The following is a 19,667-nucleotide window of genomic DNA, read 5'->3' as shown; positions in this document are numbered from 1 at the left end:
CTTTCTTTTGAGAAATCAGCTGACAGCCTTATGGGAACTCCCTTCTAGGTAACAATCTGCTTTTTCATGCTACTTTTAAGATTCTCTCTTTATCTTTAAACTTTGGCATTTTAATTATGATGTGTCTTAGTGTGGTCCTCTTTACACCATTCTTGTTTGGGACTCTCTGTGCTTCCTGAACTTGCGTATCTATTTCCTTCATCAAATTAGGGAAGTTTTCTTCATTATTTTTTCAAATAAGTTTTCGATTTCTTGCTCTTTTTCTTCTTTCTGGCAACCTTATGATTTGAATGTTGTTATGTTTGATGTTGTCCCAGAGGCTCCTTAGCCTATGCTCATTTTTTTGGATTCCTTTTTCTTCTTATTGTTCTGATTCAATGTTTTTTCTTCCTTATAGTCCAAATCATTCATTTTGCTCTTGGCTTCATCCACTCCACTGTTGATTCCCTGTAAATTTTTTCTTTATTTCACTTAGTGTAATCTTCATTTCTGCCTGGATCTTTTTTATGCTGTTGAACTACCCAGTGAGTTCCTTGAGCATCTTAATAACCAGTGTTTTGAATGCTGCATCTGATAAATTGTTTATCTCCATTTCATTTAGTTTCTGGGGTTTTGTTCTATTCTTTCATTTGGGCCATATTTCTTTGTCTCCTCATTTTGGCAGCCTCCCTGTGTTTGTTTCTACATATTAGGTAGAGCTGCTTTGTACCCTGTCTTAGTAGCATGGCTTATTGCAGAAAAATGAATCCATAAGTTGGATGGGGCAAAGCCTTAGGTAATTACCAGGGCAGGGCAACCCATGTGAACCAGGTTGATGGAGTCTCAGATATGCTGTTGGTGCTCTGTGGCTCTGTGTGAAAGATGGCTCACAAAAGGGACAATCGCCACTGCCTGGCCTCTGGAGTTTTGCTCTGGATGAAGCTGTCCCTTGGCACTTACCCTGATATCAGACACCTCAGTTTCTCCCTGAGTGCCACTGGTGTCCTTAAAGCTGCTGTCCAGGTGCTAGAGCCCAGAGGGAGTGAGTCTGCATATGTCCTAAGACTGTTGCAGGCCCTTTAAGATGAGATGCCTGGGAATTCCATAGTTTCTTCCACCACCCCAACCCCCACTGATTTTTACAGCCAGAAGTTATGGGGACTTATCTTCTTGGCTCTGGAACCCTGGGTTGTGTGGTCTGGTGTGGGGCTGGGATCCTTCACTCCTGAGGTATCCCTCCCAATTTTTATCTACCATGTGTGGGTTTGGGACCACCTGTTCCACATCTCTTTGTCTCCATGTTTCCTCCCCTCCTACCCATCTGGATGAATGTGACTTCTTTAATTCCTTGATTGTCAGACTTCCATACAGTTCAATTTTCTGATGATTCTGGGTGATAGTTGTTTTGCAATTTAGTTGTAATTTATGCTGTGTTTGTGTAAGGAGGTGAGTCGTGTTTGCCTATTCCTCCATCTTGACTGGAAGTCTCAAATTTCTTTAAAGGATGTTTTTCTATACTGGCTGTCTCTACATTCTCCTGCCCCATTTTTTTAATTGAATTTATTGGGGTTACATTGGTCAATAAAATTATATAGGTTTTAAGTGTACAATTCTACAATACATCATCTGCACATTACATTTTGCACTCGCCATCCAAAGTGAAGTCTCCTTCTGTCACCACTTATCCCCCATTTATCCTCTTCCACCAGTCCTACCTCCTCTTCCTTCTGGAAATCACCTTACTGTTATCTGTGTCCATAAGGGTTTTTTCTTAATCCCTTCACCTGTTTCACTCAGTCTCCCAGACTCTTCCCCTCTGACAGCTGTCATTCTGTTCTCTGTATCTATGAGTCTGTTTCTCCTGCTCCATTCTTTAGCTTATACTAATATGGCTTCAGCCATCATCATTCAACTGAACAGCACTCACTAAGGCCACCAATTACCTCCATGTAGACATATAAATACTTTTTAAGTTTTCATCTACTTGACCTCTCAACAACTTTTGACAATATTGGCTAGTCCCTCCTTCTTTAAATACTTTATTTGACTTCCATGACATAACATGCTGTTGGGCTTTCTGGCCGCTCCCCTGTCTCCTTTGCAGACTCAACCTATTTTGCCTGACTTAAACATTAGAGTTCCCCAAGGCTTAGTCCCAGCACATTCTCTTTCTCCCTCTATAAGTTCTCCATGCTTAGAATTCCAATTTACATCTATACATACATGAATCTCAAAATTCTGTCTTTAGACCAGATCTTTATTCTGAGCTCCACATTTATGTAACCAGTTGCTTGCTTGACATCACCTCTTGACATGATCAATGCATCATAAATATCTTAAACTCAATATTCCCCAAATGAACTCATTATCTTCTCTTTAAACTCGATCTTCTTTCAGTATTCTTTCAGTGAATGACACCATCAAACATTCAGTTATCCAAGCCAAAACCCTCTCTCTCTGTCTTCTCCATTTTCTCTTTCACCTGACATAGCCAATCTATAATTTTGTCCTATGGATCTTATCTCCTAAATACCTCTTGACTTCATCTGTTTATCTCCATCTCTATCACTTACCACCTTTACTACCTAAGAAACTAATCTCTCACCTGCGCTATTGCAGTAGTCTCCCAACTGGACTCTGCCTCTACTCTTGGGCCTCCTTTAATCTGTTTCCTAATGCAATCAGAATGCTCTTTTTGTAATGCAAATTTTTAAGATTTTGTTTATTTATTTTTAGAAGGAGAGGAGGGAGAAAGAGAGGGTGAGAAACTTCAATGTGGGAGAGAAACATTGATTGGTTGCCTCTCACATGCACCCTGACTGAACCTGTAGCTCAGGCATATGCTTTGACCAGAATCAAACTGGTGACTCTTTGCTTTGCAGGACAATGGTCAACCAACTGAGCCACACTGGTCAGACCTGTAATGCAAATTTGATCATGGCACACACACACACAAACTCACACTAAGCTCCCTTTAGTGGCCTTCCATTATTCACAGAATTTTTTTTAAGATTTTATTTACATATTTTAGACAGATGGTAAGGGAGGGAGAAAGAGAGGGAAAAAAACATCAATGTGTGGTTGCCTTTTGTGCGCTCCCTGCTGGGGACCTGGCCCACAACCCAGGCATGTGCCCTGACTGGGAATCAAACTGGCAACCCTTTGGTGCACCAGAGGATGCTCCAAACAACTGAGCCACCTGGCCAAGGCCCTAAGTTATCTTCTTTGATGTAGTTTTCAAAGAGCACTATTAGAGGAGTCCTAACTAACAATGGCAAACTCTTAGAACACAAAGGATGGGAATTAGGCATGATATTTTTATCTAGAAAGGTCTGAGCCCTGGCTGGTGTGGCTTAGTGGATTGAGTGCTGACCTGTGAACCGAAAGGTCACTGGTGCGATTACCAGTCAGGACACATGCCTGGGTTGCTGGCCAGGTTCCCGGTGAGGGACATTCACAAGAAGCAACCACACATTGATGTTTCTCACCCTCTCTTTCTCCCTCCCTTCACCTCTGTCTAAAAATAAATAAATAAAATCTTTTTTAAAAAAGAAAGTTCTAAGCTATAGATGTTAATTGTTACTAACACTTACAGTAAGCATCTCAAAAGGAAGCATAAGATTTAGAAAAGCAAATGAGTTGAAAAACACTGCAAGCAGGTGTCATTTTAAGAACCAGATAGCTCTTAAGAAATAATGCGACTTACCGTGCTTCATTTTAACCAGAAGCCTGGATTTATATATTTCAGCAAACCTCCCATTGAATCTTTGAGAGGAAAGGTTTTTTCCCCACAGAGGGATTATTGTATCAAGTTTTTTTTCTGAAGTCTTTATTAATAAAAATTCTTTCTTAATTAAAATCACTGAAATTTAGAACTAAGTCTTGGAGATAATATTCAATCCCTTTATTCAGAGATGAGGCCCATAGAGGTACATCATTGAGAAGATGAGACTTCCACAGGTAAAATACATAGAGAAGAAATACGACAATTTATGCCAGTGCTTCAATTTTCTAGTACCCATAAGTTCATGACCTCAATTTACCCAAACCACCCAAAACCCAGGAGAATAAAGAGACTACCTAAAAGAACCAATAAAAGACAAACTTAGATAATAAAATCCAAGTTCTACAAGTGCTGAACAGCTCACGAAAAAGCAATCAGCCAAAACAGTAAGACATAAACCTTAGAGTTTAGCATCACAGCACTGAACCAAAACATGAAGTTGCCCTTGCAAGCCTAAGGGTGGAAACCCAAGAATCCCAAATTATAGCCATCCCTAAAACACTATTTGCCTTGAAGAATCATTCATTTCCCAAACAAAGGCAATCTGATTAAATGTCAGTAGCTTTTCAACCAGGATCCATACAAATTAAAGATTCTTTCAAATTCTATGTCTAGTAATTAATTACAATGGGTTAACAAACAAGTTCAATTGGTACAGAAAAGATATCTGACAATATCTCACATTCATTCATGATAAAATCTCTTGGCAAGTTAGGAATAGAAGGTATTTAAATCAACTTGATAAAGAACACAACCAAGAAACCTACAGCTAACATCAACCATAATGGCAAGAGACTGAATTTCTTCAGACTAAGCTGGCAACTAAGAAAGGATGTTCACTCTCACCACTCTTACTCAACATAGTACTGGAAGTTAGAGGAACTCCAGTAAGGAAAAAAAAAAGAAAGAAATAAAAGGCAAGGCAATTACACAGCTGTCCATGTAGTAAATTTCAAGGAATCTTTTTTAAAAAGGCTACTGGAACATGAAAGTGAGTTCAGTAAGGTTTGTGGATACAAAATTAACACTAACAAAGCGTTCTTACACTTGACACCAGAAGCATGATCCACAAAAGAAAAACTGATAAATTGGAGTTCATCAAAATGAAAAGCTTTTGCTCTGGCTGGTGTGGCTCAGTGGATTGAGCACTGGCCTGCAAACCAAAGCATCACCACTTCGATTCCCAGGGTACACGCCTGGGTTGCAGGCCAGGTCCCCAGTGGGGGCCACGTGAGAGGCAACCACACATTAATGTTTCTCTCCCTCTCTTTCTCCCTCTTTCCCCTGTCTAAAAATAAAAATCTTTTTAAAAAACGAAAAGCTTTTGCACCATAGAAGTCCATGTGAAAAGGATAAATAAAAGCAATCTACAGAATAGGAGAAAATATTTGCAAAATATATATCCAACAAAAAACTAGAATATATAAAAAGCTCTCAAGACTCAACAGTAAAAAAATAATTTTAAATGGGCAAATAATATAAATAAACAGTTCACAGAAGAGGATATACAGATGCAAATAATCACAGCCAAAGATGTTCGACACCATTGGGCATCAGGGAAATGCAGATTAAAACCACAATGAAACATCACTATATACTTACCAGAATGGCTAAAATAAAGAATACCAACAACACCAAATGCTAGCAAAGATGCAGAGAAACTGGATCACTCATCCATTGTTGATAGGAATGAAAAATTGTCCAGCCACTTCGGAAAACATTCTGAAAGTTTTATATAAAACTAAATGTGTAACTACCACACAGCCCAGCAATCATACTCCTGGGAATTTATTCCAGAGAAATAAAAACTTACGTCCATCTAAAAACCTGTACACAAATGTTAATAGCAGGTTTTATTTTTAATAGCCAAAAATTAGAATCAGCCCAAATGTCTTTTAACAGCCGAATGACTAAACAAACTCTAGTATATCCAGACCATGAAATACTACTTGGTAGTAGAAAAGAATGACATATTCATAGAAGCAACAACCTGGATGGATCTCCAGAGAATTATGCTGAGTGACAAAAAAAAGAAAAAGGCCAACCCAGAAAGGTTACACACTGTATGATTCCATGCATTATCATTTTTGAAATGACAAAAATGAGGGACTTTAGAAATGAGGGACAGATTAATGGGTATCAAGGGTTAAAAATGCAGGGAGTAGAGTGGAGTGGTGGGAGGGGTGGAATGGAGGTGGTAGTGAAGGATAACACAAGGAATCTTTGGTTTTGGAGCTATTCAGTATCTTGACTGTGGTGGTGGAAGGAAGCATTCACAGATAGAAAAAAAACTCCATAGAACTTCATACACAGAAATGAGTACAAGTAAAACTAGAGAAATCTGAGTAGATTGGTGAATGTTATCAATGCCAATATTCTAGTTGTTATACTACAGCTTTGCAAAATGCTACTATCAGGGGAAACTGGGAAAAATGTAACAGGAATCTCCAACTCAACACAAACACTCAATAAAAATTCAATTTAAAAAATCTAATGCAAAAGCCCACACTGAGCAGGTAGTTGAGCAATAACTGAATATCTATCCATACTGAGAGGATCACAGAAGCCAAGGAATCTGGCCTCCATTTTTAAAGAGTTCACAAACATGTTTTGCCACATTCATTCTGTTCCCATTTGTGAACAAGTGATCACTTGCACAAATGATTTGCATAAGCCATCTCTGTATTTTAAAGTGGGGATAATCCATGCTTATTCACAGGGGCTTGTGGGCTTGATTGCCATTTGCTCCTTCACTCTAGACAAAATTGTATCACTGTAATTATTGGAAGCTGGAAAACAAAGTATAGAGTAGCTAAATATTTATGAGGCATTTTGTTGCACACATACTTGTCAACAGAATATTAAGCAGAACATTTGTAAAGGTACCAAATTCTTCTCGTGATTTGGGCATATCACCTCATATTAAATCTTTGTGTTTTTCTAACTTACACTTCATATCTGGTTTTCTTTCAATCACCTCTGTAAATACAATTCAGAGTGTGTTTATTAGATTTGTGATAGATAACAGTGACCATAAAGTGCCACAGATTTGCCTGTGTGTGTATTTGACAGAGAAATAAAATATGTGTATGTATATATAAATATATATAACATATAAAATATGTGTATATTTGACAAATATATATATATATACTTTTATTAAAAAAATATATATAAACATATATATATTTGACAATGATACCTCGTACAAGGGTTTGCTCTCCAAAATATATAAAGTACTCACATGACTCCACACCAGGAAGACAAACAATCCAATTAAAAAGTGGGAAAAATGCCCTAGCTGTTGTGGCTCAGTGGATTGAGAGGCCTGTGAACCAAAGGGTCACCATTTTGATTCTTAGTGTAGGGCACATGCTTGGGTTGCAGACCAGATCCCCAGCAGGGGTCATGGGAAATGCAACCACACATTGATATTTCTTTCCCTCTTTTACTCCCTCTCTAAAAATAAATAAAAAAACTATTTTAAAAAATGGGCAAAGGATCTGAACAGACACTGCTCCAAGGAGGACATACAGAGGGTCCAGAGTCATGTGGACTTTTTTTATTACACCTTGATGGCAAGTTTGTTGAAGAAAAAAGTACTAAGTAACCTGTATTCCTATTCCTCTAGTAATTGAAATTCTTTTAAAATTCAATGTAAGACTTAAATACACACACACACACACACAAAATGAGCATCTTTAAAACAATGAGAAAAAAAATTTTCAAAGTGGTGTCTGTATTCAGTTTCCAGGCAAAGACATGAAAAAATGAATTCTGTGATAGGAAGAGAGAGTAGCTAGAGCTTCCATCTCTGAGTCTATATGAGAATGTCACCCTGTGCAGGAGAATACAAATGAGAAGGTTTGAGCAAACTAAAAACTGTCCCTGCTTATGTTTGGAATGAAAAACGAGGCTAGCACAGAAAATTGATGTACAAGGGCAAAACCAAATTGCCTTTTAGCTAGTTGAACCCATCACCATGGAACCTTTCCTATCAGAGCTGATAATTGGATAGAAGTCTTAATAGTGTGTCAAATGAAAGCCTTAGAAAGCACATAAACTATGTAATCAATCTCTGCACACTTTTAGAATGGTGAGTTCATAAAGAAATTCAAAGCAGCTGGAGCATTATATCAATTAATAAATCTTACTCCACAGATACAGGGACCCTATGTTTTGATATAGTATAAATTTCCCAGGATGGACTCAATTCCTGTTATTTCATTCTTTTCGAAGAGGGAATTCTCAAATGCATAACTAAGAGTAATTTAATCTGCATATCTTTAGGAAGACTCGTCTTCGTACATTCACAAGACAGAACAAATTCTTTGTTGGATCATGTGAACTGAGGTTAGGAAATTATGTTCAACATACCTACAGAGGAATATAAGCCTATGATCAGTCCCTAATGGTCACTTCAAGAAACTCCTGTCACCATCCATTCTTTTTAATAATAGTGTAGACTATTGTCAGAGCTAAAACCTGAAAGCAACTTAACAGTTCTTGTAACAGAGCTTGTTGAATAAATTATAGTATGTCCTTATTCTATCATGCTAATCAGCATCACTCCCCATAATCAGATAGCTCTATATTTTTTGATATGGAAATATCTCCAAAATATATTATTAAATGTAAAAAAAAGATATACAAGACTATGCATATAATGATAATCCCACATGTGCAAAAGAAAAACAAAGAACATTTACATGTAATCTCAAGTTTCAAATTGTTTCTGCAAGAATATATAAAAAATTGTTAACAATTATTAATTTTAAAGAAAGACACTGGGCTAAGGGGTTGAATACAAAGGAGACTTATTTTTAATATATATTTTTATACATTGTTTGAAATTTTAACATGTGTATCTCTTTTATTTTTAAAAATATATCATTTTAAATGAATAGTTAAATAAAATAACTAGTAAAATAGAATATCAAATTAGATTGTAAAAGCCTATATCCTTTTCCCTTGAAATTCTACTTTTATTAAAGTGACTTATGAAATTACAAGCCCACAGATACCAAGATGTGTATGAGGTAATTTATTGTAGCATTATTTATAATTGCAGAAAACTGAAAGCAACTTAAAAATTCATCAATGATGAGTTAGTTAAGTAAATTATAGTACATCTAAATGTACTGATGTGTCCATGATAATATGGTTAAATAAATAAAATTGTAGAACAATACATATTTATGCATATATATTTTTAGTTTATTTATTATTTATTTTTTCTTTTTCTTTTTTTAATTATAAATCATGTTTATTCTATTACAGTTGTCTCAATTTTGTCCCCTTTACCCCCCTCCACCTATCCCACCACCAACCCCCACTCCCACAGTCAATTCCCACTCTGTTGTCCATGTCCATGGGTCATTCATACATGTTCTTTGTCTAATCCCTTCTCCTTCTTTCCACCATTATCCTCCTTCCTCATTCCCTCTGGTCACTTTCAGTCTGCTCCATGTTTCCATGCCTGTAGCTTACTTAGTTCATTAGTTTATTTTGTTGAATAGAGGCCACTTATAGGTGAGATCATATGGTAATTGTCTTTCATTAACTGGCTTATTTCATGTAGCTTAATACTCTCCAGTTCCATCCATGTTGTTGCAAAAGGTAGGAGTTCCATCTCTCTCTCTTTCTTTCTTAAATGTAGATTGATTTTATTTTTTTAAATGTCAAAGTTAATTATAAAATATTTTTAAAAATTAAAACCATAATAAAGTCTCAGCAATTAAACCAACATGACTCCTGCAGAGAAATAATTAAGTATATCAATGAAATATAATGATCATTCTAGAGACAAACGTATATATCTGATTAACATATGTATGATTAAGTTGATATTTCAAATCAATGGGGAAAATAAGGCTTATTCAACAAATAAGTTGCATGGACCACTATTACTTGAAATAAAACAAATATAGAGCCCTATATCACACATGACACAAGAAATATTCAGGTGAGTAAAAAATCAATGTGTAGAACTAAGGAGTTTTAGAAGAAAACAGAACTAATATTTTTCATGACCTGAAGTAAAATATTCAAATGTAGAAGCTATAAAGTAAATATTGACAATATGACTATATTAAACATTTAACTATATAAACCTTTAACTATGTTTATAGATATATAAAACGTTAAAGGACAAGGAATAGAAAAGTATTTGCAACACATCTAAAACATGGTTAATATTTTTTTTGTTTTTTAATTTTTTTAGGGAAAAGAGTTCTACAGACCTTTAATCAATAAATGGATAAAGAATACCAAAAAGTCATTTAAAGCCTTTTTAAAAAAAATAACAGAAATAGGCAGGAAATATACTAAAACAGGTTTCGTTTCAACAAATAGTAAAGGAACAATTAAAATAACATCATTGTCACAATCAGATTAATGCATATTAAAAAATATTGGTGATATCAAGTATTGGCAACTCTGAAAGGAACTGGGTATTCATAGAAACTTTTTCTTCATTTTCATAAAGCAGTCCCTTTAGCATATTTGGCAGTGCTGGTTTGGTGGAGGTGTATTCTTTTAGCCTTCTTTTGTCTCAGAAACTCCTTTCGCCTTCCATTTTAATTGAGAACCTTGCTGGGTAGAGCAGTCTTGGTTGTAGACCTTTGCTTTTCATGATTTGGAACATTTCTTGCCATTCCCTTCTGGCTTGCAGTGTTTCTGTTGAGAAGTCAGATGCTAGCCATGCTGGGGCTCCCTTATATATTACTCCCTCTTTCTCCCTTGCTTGCTTTAGGATTCTCTGTTTGTCTTTGCTATTTGGCATTTTAATGATGATGTGTCTTGGAGTGGGCCTCATTGGGTTCCTCTTGAGTGGGACTCTCTGTGCTTCCTGGGCTTGTGTAACTTTTTCTCTCCTCCAATGAGGAAAGTTTTCCATCATTACTTTTTCAAACAGGTTCTCTATCCCTTCCTCATCCTCTTCTCCTTCTGGTATCCCTGTTATATAGATATTATTATGTTTCAGGTTGTCCTGCATTTCCTTAAATGCCTCTTCATTCTTTTTGAGTCTTTTTTCATTTTCTTGCTCGTTCTGGGTGCTTTTTCCTACCTTGTCCTCCAGATCGCTGATTCAGTCCTCAGCTTCATCTAGCCTGCTTTGGATTCCTTCTACTGTGTTCTTCAATTCAGAAATTGTATTCTTCATTTCCTCTTGCCTCTTATTGATAGTTTCTATGTCTTTTGCCATGCTGATATAGTTTGCAGTAAGTTCCCTTTAGTTTCCCTGTAGTTTTTGGTAATTCTCTCTGAGCTCACTGAACTCATTGAGCCTCTTTAGAACCGTTGTTTGGAACTCAATATCTGATAATTTACTTGCCTCCAATTCATTTAGTTGTCTTTGTGGGGATTCCTCCTTTTTCTTCGAGTGGGGCGTATCTCTTTTTCTTCCCATTATTTGTGAGTCTCTTTTTTTGCTACTGATTCTTAAATTGATCTGTCTTGATTTCCTGACTTTGTGATGTGAACTTTATGGTTGGAGACCACTGTTTTTTCTTTCTGGATCTGCCTCTGATGATGTCAGATGTTGACCTTGTCTGACCTTAGGCATTCTGTTCAAGACTTCCAGGAATCTACTGTCTGTGGCTGTCTTCTTTAGCTGTTAACCTAGTCATTCTGCACTCAGCAGGCTGCTTTAGACAGCTCAGGGAGGGGTGGAGTCCCTCCTGGGGGCGGGGTTATTGGGTCCTCTCACGCTGCTGCCATATGAAGGAGGAGTTCGCTCTGGGATTCTGCCAGATACTCTCTCCACTCTCTCCCCAAAGCCTCTGTTTCCAGTATCTCCTTAAGTGTCGCCAGACCTCTGTGCACCCCCTTTAGCCAGAGATCTGCTGTGTGTGGCTGCCACTCTGCACTCAGCAGGCAGCTTAGACAGCACAGGGCGGGGTGGAATCCCACCTGGGGGCGGGGCTATTTGGTCCTTTGATGCTGGTATCGCTCAGTGGGAGTGCCTCTTCCTGAGCAAAATGGCTGCTGCTACATGGGGGATGAGTCAGAACCAAGATCCCACCGGCTGCTCTCTCAGTTCTCTCCCCAAAGCCTCCTTCCCCAGTCTTTCCCCAGGTATCCCTAGCCCACTCTGCCCCCGTCTTTGCCGGAGACCAGGGTAAGTGGCTGCAAATAAAAATTTTGCATTGACCCTATAGAAGGTTCTTTACGTCTCCAGCCACCTGTCTCTGGCAGAGAGCAACCCTGCCGCTTTTCACTGCTGTCTGTTTTCTGTGTACTTTTTGGGCTCTGGTGCTGTGGGCTAGAGGTCCTCGCTTTTGGTTTAGAGTCTGCTCTTCTCAGGGGGATCCAACTGGCCATTTCAATATCCTTCTGGTGCTGCCACCCATTGACGCCCCTTCTCAGGTCTGTACCGCACTCCTTACCAGTTAGATTGCACTAAAGCTGATTCTTCTTTCTCTGAGGTTACAAGGTTCTTCTCTCTCTATTGTTCAGTTGTTTGTTCCAGGTGATTTCTCCCCAATTTAGTTGTAATTCCAGGTTTGTCCTGGGAGGTCAGTGTGACTTCCACTCACTCCTTTGTCATCGTGATTCTCCTCTATTTATTATTTAAGATTTTATTTATTTTTAGAGAGAGAGGAAAGGAGGGAGATAAAGAGAGAGAGAAAAACCACAAAATGGGTGCAACTGTAATTGTACAACAATTAAAAACACACAGCAAGAAAACGAAACTCAACCACCAACTTACACCACACACAAAAGTAGTCTCAAGATGGATAAAAGACTTAAATATAAGTCATATCACCATAGATGTCCTAGAGGAGAACATAAGAAGGAAAATTTCAGATATTCCACGCAGCAATATTTTCACTGATATGTGCAGGTAGTACAAGGGATATAAAGGAAAGAATACACAAATGGGACTACATCAAATGAAAAAGCTTCTGCGTGGCTAAAGAAAACATCAGGAAAATGAAAATGGAACCAACTGTATGGGAAAATATATTTGCCAATCATACCTTGGACAAGGGTTTGATCTCCAAAATGTATAAAGAACTCACATGATTCCACACCAGGAAGACAAACAATCCAATTTAAAAATGGGCAAAGGATCTGAACAGATACTTCTCCAAAGAGGACATACAGAGGTCCCAGAGTCATGTGGACTTTTTTTTATTACATCTTGATGGCAAGTGCATATCCTTGCTGAAGAAAAAAGTACTAAGTAACCTGTATTCCTTTTCCTCTAGTACTAAGTAACCTGTATTCCTGTTCATCTAAATAATTGAAATTATTTTAAAATTCATTCATAAAAGAAAAAAAATCATTGTATTGTTGCCTGTCATGCACCCTCTACTGGGGACCTGGCCTGCAAACCAGGCGTGTGCCTTGACTGGGAATTGAACAAGTGACCCTTTGGTTCACAGGCTGGCACTCAATCCACTGAGCCACACCAGCCAGGACTATTTTTGTTTTTTTAAACTGTACACACTCATACACACCCATGCACACACACACATACTTACTTAAATCCATAAGAAAAATTTAAATAAAAGATACCTCTGTGGAGAGGATTTGGGGTAGGTTTTACTTTATATTTCATGTATCTTTGTATTACTTTATTTTAGTCACAATCATAACATATTACATTTGTCATTTTTAAAAATTAAGAAAAGATTCTTAAAACTACTCCAAAACTAATTACTAATGACTAGCAACTTTCTTGTTATTATTATTTATCATTGTGCTCTTTAAATATCCCTGAGACATCTCTAACTATAAGAAGTATTTGTTTGTTAAACCCACGTAAGGTTCACAGTTTTCAGCAAATGTTTCCAAAAACCTTGTTCTCATGAATATATAAATATATACATATATAATTTATGTGTAAGTAGATTTATTGACATTTGTAACCAAGAAATATGCTCATTAAAATTTATTTTAAAGGTCATAATCCTTCTATGGACCATAAATAACAATTTATTAGGCAAAAGCTGAAGCTAGACATGTTGTAATCACTCCTATTGATTCATATAATTGTCCCTTTGTTCTCAGATGTCATATGGCCAAAACAAACGTAGAAGAAATTCTATGGTATTACAGTTTCTTCAGTGGTGAGCAGGCAGTGATTGTAGCTGGCAGCCTAATTTCCCCAGGGGGTTTATCAGCACCAGCAATTCCCTTCAAAGGAAGCTTTTAAGACAGTGATTTATAGCCTTCTTGGGGGCCACACACTCCCTTGAGGTAGTACTAATAATGTTGGGGTGAAAAAAACATAGGCTTTGTAACTGGACAAATCTCTGTTCAAGTCCCAGCTCCACCACTTATTTGATAGGTAACTTTAAGCACTTAACCTCTCTGAGAAATGCCTCGCATGTGGTAAAAACTTAGTAAAAAGCAGTCATTATCATGTTATTTTATAATATGATGGAAACCATAGATTGAGCTCAGGGGAAAAAATCCATCTTGCACTTTTAGTATGTTGCATACAAGTTCAAGGGCTTTGTCCACCGATCAATGCCATTCTGGACCTTAGGTCAGGAATACCCGGTCTCAGGTTTGGAAAGAACATTCAAAGAAACCCAAATAGTAGAAGTAACATTTTCTACTCCTTTTGCTGATTGTTATTTTAGATTGCATTTGCTTGTTTGTTGTGTTAAATTATTTGTATATTATGTCTACCAGGATTTAATAAGACCAAGAAGATAGATTTTACATTAAGTGTACAGGAGAGCGAAATAAATGACATTTGCCTAGCACTTTGACACATCAGTTAGATTTACTGATTTACCAGCAAAGTGGTAGGAAAGGTCATGGCAATTCACTGTCAGATTAGGTTTTCAAAGACCACTGCTAACCACATAGATTTAAAGGAGCCATGCTTCTGGTTCCTTAGATCAAAGATAAAGTCATTTTAAACTGATTTGAGCAAGCTGTTCAGGCTTAACCTTACTAGTTCCCAGCTCAGTTTTGTAATCAGAGCCAGGTAGTACTATAATCTTTTATTTTCAAGGCTTTAGAAAAAGAAGAAAAAATGTGTTCAGGTAGCAACTCAAAGGAATAGCTGTCCTGTTCCTTTGCATTAGTCTGATCTCAAAGAAACACAGAAACCCTCTGGAATGTGCCTCTGCCGTTAACTCAAACAGCATCAAGACAGTAAAAATGTATCTCCATAGTATGTCAGAGCCTTATTAGGCATGGATCTATCTGCTATTTACTCACTAGCCCTCTACCCAAAATCCATAAGAGCAGTAAATAATACTCCTCTAAGAATGAATGAATATTTCAGAAAATGAGATAAAATCCGATCTTAACCCTGTAATCAGTGACTTTACCCACACTTCAGGACTGCTGAGCTGATGATGCAGAAGATTGGACTTGAGGGGACAGTGGGGTTGTACAGAGAAAAACAATCTTATATTTTCTCATCACAACTGGAAAGAAGCAGGGGGAAATACATGTGCAATTCCAAAAAGCCAGCTTTCTTACAAGAACTCCATTCCAACATCATTGTTACTTTCAAAACAAAAATGAATTGGTTAATAAATACCATTCCCCATTAAAAGGAACGAGGGTTCTTTGGTAAAATGGCTGATTCTTGGGCTGAACGGAGAAAGTACAAGATGAGTCTGTAACATCTTTTGCTAAAAGTAAGGAAGTGCTCAAGAAATGATGGGAACATGTCAAAAGGTCACTAGAGCTAGATTGAAGGACTACAGCTGGCCAAATCTGAGCCAATTTAAATATCAAAATAAATAATAGCAATAAAGTGTTACCTAAAATAAGAATCTATGAGTTTATGCTGATAAAAAGAACTGAAAAAATAAGTTAATGCAAAAAATGGAACAATATTCCCTAAAATAGAAGACTAATAAATGTAAAAAGAATGGTGGAGTTTCAAAATCATCAATTGGCAACCATGAAAATAATAAGTGACGAGGCAATCATCAACAGATATAAAACTACTGGGTGAAAGTTTGATAAGAACAGAATATTTACATAGCCTCCAAATAGCTCCCCAGAAATTACTTTTCTAATAACAAAGGGGGAAAAAAGTAACTTTACACTGGAGAAATTTAGCAATCATCATAAGAATCAAATGATCAAAGTTACCATCACCAGTAATGGGACAAATTGACATCATGAAAGATGAGGAAAGAATGTTCTGCTCCAGATTAGAATCTAATGAGGCATGATAACTAAATTCAATGTCTGATCCTGGACTGGATCTTGGACCAAACCAAAAATAGTAATAAAGGAAATTATTAGGATGATTGGCTAAATTTGAATACAGACTATGAATTAGGTATTAGTATTATATCAATGTTAAACTTCCTGATTTTGATCATTGTACTGTGGTTATATAAGAGAATGTCCTCATTCTTAAGAAATACATTCTTAAGATATTCAGGTGTAATATTTAGGGATAATGAGACTTTATATCAGCAACTTTCAAATCATTAATTGTGTGTGTGTGTGTGTGTGTGTGTGTGTGTGTGTGTGTGTGTAGAAGGGAAGAGAAAAAGAGGAAGAATGAAAACATATGAGGAAAATGTAACAGTTCTTGAATCTGGGTAAATAATATACAGACGTTATTTGTCCTGTTGCAATATTTCTGTAAGTCCGAAGTCATATTAAAATAAAAGACTAAATAATATTTGCTCTACATTACAAAGTAGATGACAAAACTGTGGCAACCTTGGGCCCCTCTGAGAAACACAGTACTTTGGCATAGGTGTGGGTTTGGAATAGCGAACAGAACAGTACATCATTGCTAAGGAGGACAATTTGTAAGTTACTCACAGCAGCGCAGTCTCGTGTCAGCCGTTGGAATGATGTTGTTGATGAGCCAAACATCCTCTTCCCAACTAACTACGTTTCCACCCAAGCACTTCATAAATTCCTCACTTTCCAGGATGTGGTCCCAGAGTTGAAAGTAGTACAAGCTGCCAGTGAAGGGAGGCACCATGCTTTTAATTTGTATGTCCCTGTTCTTAAGAAAATGTCCTAGAACCAGAGTCCCATTAGGTGTCAGGTTTTGAGGTCGATTCATCATTACCAGTATCCTTTCTTTATTCAGGAAAAGCTCTAATCTGCCCTTCACACCATCCCTTATCAAGCATACTGTATGCCATTGAAATGGAGTCAGATGGTAACGGATATAAAAGGTCTTGCCCAAGTTGTATAGTATTAAGTGCTGATGATCTCCTGCAAGTCCAAGGTCTATGTCCTCTCTCATATTATTAGTAATATAGGAGAAAGCCATCCAATCACTTGATTTGCCATTCACGAATACCAGGTCAATGCATGCTGTGAATCGACTGAGTTCAGGAATGCTTTTGGTCAGGCTTACATATGTGTCAGCTCTTTCATAAAAATCCAGCCTTTTTCCTTTTAATGAGAATGCATCTGTCCAAATTTTGGGGAAGAGAAAGAGAAAACAAATGAAATTTTAGCATCAAAAAATCAATTTTGTAATCTTCTTTAGCCATATAATCCAATACAGATTATGCAATGTTATTATGAGTCAGTACTGGTGCAAATAAACCAAATACTAGCTACACAAAAATCATCTCTATTTCACATTGCTATGTGGCTTTTTTGGCCGAGAAGTTTCTTCCTAATTATATTTCATCTGGGCTAATGTGAAAAGTTAGATTAGTATTCCCAGAGCACAAACAAACTGGACAGTTTGGGGAGGCAATTAGAAGTGTGTGGCTAGTGGAGTGGAGGAAGGCCAAGAAAAAGGCAACTTGGACTTAAAATTTGCTGCACATAATTCTCACCCATGTAATCAAAAGATAACTATTTCTATCTACCAAACTGCTTTATTATATTCATGGTGTGACAGCAATTTATTTCTCCAAAGTCTTTTCCTGAGCCAAATTTTCTGATTATTCTGTCTCCGAAGACCGCTTCTCACTGAAGGCACTGACAGGGTCCTGAAGGATGGCCAGCTGGACAATACTGAAATGCCAGGGCTTCTGTTTGCACCCAGGAATGGGAGAAATGGCACAACACTGAGTGTATCTTGATTCCATCCTTCCATCTCCTCAAGGGGAGCTGCAGCAGCTTTAAGAGGCTCTAGGTGGCCATGAAGCCAGTTATCACTGGCTCTTGAGTCACACAGCATTGGATGGAATGCCAGCTCTGACACGCATCAACTGTGTAACTTTGAACAAGTAACATAACCTTTCAATGCCTCAGTGTTTGCTTCAGTAAAATGGGGATTCAGGGACACAGTGTTGTATTTATGCACAACTCTAGGGACCACCATTCACATTATAGTCTATGCCAGATAATACCCCTACCTACTGACCTTACAGGATTGTTCGAAGATTAAGTGAGATGATGTATGCAAAATCCTCTCAATCATTGCTGAAGAGTATTTTGATGGGCAATTTGATAATATCTATGAAAATTAGAATTGAGTATGCAATTTGTTTCACATCGGAAGCTATTAATGAATCACTATACTATCATCATTATAAACTTTACACCCCAGGCCACTAGGCAAATATCATATGATTGCTGAACATCAACATAATTTCAGTCCCAGCACAGTGTAAAATAAATTAAAAATTTAAAAAAGCTTTGTGGCAAGAATGGGATTCCAACTTCTCCCTGAATTAGGGGTATAACATTGAGACTGCCAATCTAAAACTGAGAGCAATAGCAGCACACTACAGAGGTTGGCAAGAAGTGACCACTTCCTTGCTTTTGGGAGACGTCCCCAAATGAAAGCTTCTAGATATTCTCTATCCTTACAGTATTCTCTCCCTCCATTTCTCCACTGAACATCTTCAAAAAGCAAACAAATACATGCCTGCCCACACACATTCACACACACACACTAACCTGCACACACATGTACACATATACACATACCCATGGGCCAGAACTCATACCATTCATCTGCTAGGGAGCTATTTCTGAACTGTCCATGATGGATGAGAAAATGCCTATTCCTGACCCTGGTTTTTGTAAATATATTATTGTAGGGTACATGGAGGCGGTCTGGCTCCCTCATCTAGATGCATGGGTAACCAGAGGGAGCAACTCCTCACAACCCTGAAGGAGTCTGATAAAGCAGTGTTCCCACAGCCTTGAGCCCGGGTCTCACGGCCTTGAGCCTGGGTGCGATAAACTGCCCTGTAGCCTTGAGTAGGCTCACATGTGCAGTTCATGATAGTTACTTCACCTTTCTAGCCTGTTGCCTGCTTTGTTTGGAGCTAGTATTTAAGGGATAGGAGCTTTGGACAAGCTGGGGAGTCAGGATGCCGACTTGGACACGGGCTTATGGCCTGTGTGACTCTCTCCACACAGGCTCATGGCCTGTGTGTGGCACAGATACAGTCTTTGTGACCTGTGTGATTTCCCCAAAGTGGGCTTGTGCCTGTGTGACTCTCCTGAATGAAGGCATGTCAAGCATCCCCAAGGCTCCACTCATCTTCTTCCATCTACCTGAGCCCCAAGTGGACCTGTCCAGCCTAGAGAGGCTGCAACACAGTTATTTTCTTTCATATTAAACAAATTGAAAGGACATGAATAAGCAACTGACTAAATCAAAAACATAAAAATATGGACTCGCTATTTTTAAAATACAAGTTAGAACAACAATAAGACACCATTTTTTTGCCTTTTAAAATGACATTTTAGACAGACAGAAAACCAAGTTTGATGGGCCTATGGGGAAACAAGTCACTTTATTTTTTTTTTATTTTTTATTGTATTTTTTCCATTACCATTTAGTCCCCTTATACCTCCACTGTCCCCACAATCACCACACTGTTGTCTATTTCCATAAGACCTTTTTCCTTTTTGTTCAACCCTTCCACCCCTAACCTCTCCTCCTTAGCTGTCATCCTGCTCTCTATTTATGAGTATATTTTGCTTGTTAATTCAGTTTGTTCATTAGACTCCACATATGAGTGAAATC

General features: G+C 37.6%; 1 protein-coding gene across 1 annotated transcript in view; it reads right to left on the bottom strand.

Annotated features, from left to right (window-relative positions):
- The window catches only part of ADGRG4 (adhesion G protein-coupled receptor G4), a 140,558-nt gene extending 121,938 nt beyond the window's left edge, over window positions 1–18,620 (bottom strand). Inside the window, 2 exon segments of the mRNA XM_054579593.1 lie at window positions 16,532–17,137; window positions 18,617–18,620. Coding sequence (XP_054435568.1) covers window positions 16,532–17,137; window positions 18,617–18,620 — 610 coding nt within the window.
- Window positions 18,621–19,667: the final 1,047 nt, after the last annotated feature.

This window comes from Pteronotus mesoamericanus, unplaced genomic scaffold, assembly GCF_021234165.1.
Source record: "Pteronotus mesoamericanus isolate MK-2021 breed Mesoamerican mustached bat unplaced genomic scaffold, CSHL_Meso_final contig_55, whole genome shotgun sequence".
Taxonomy (NCBI): domain Eukaryota; kingdom Metazoa; phylum Chordata; class Mammalia; order Chiroptera; family Mormoopidae; genus Pteronotus; species Pteronotus mesoamericanus.
Note: the sequence above shows the minus strand (reverse complement) of the source record. Positions and strands in the feature narration are given on the sequence as shown.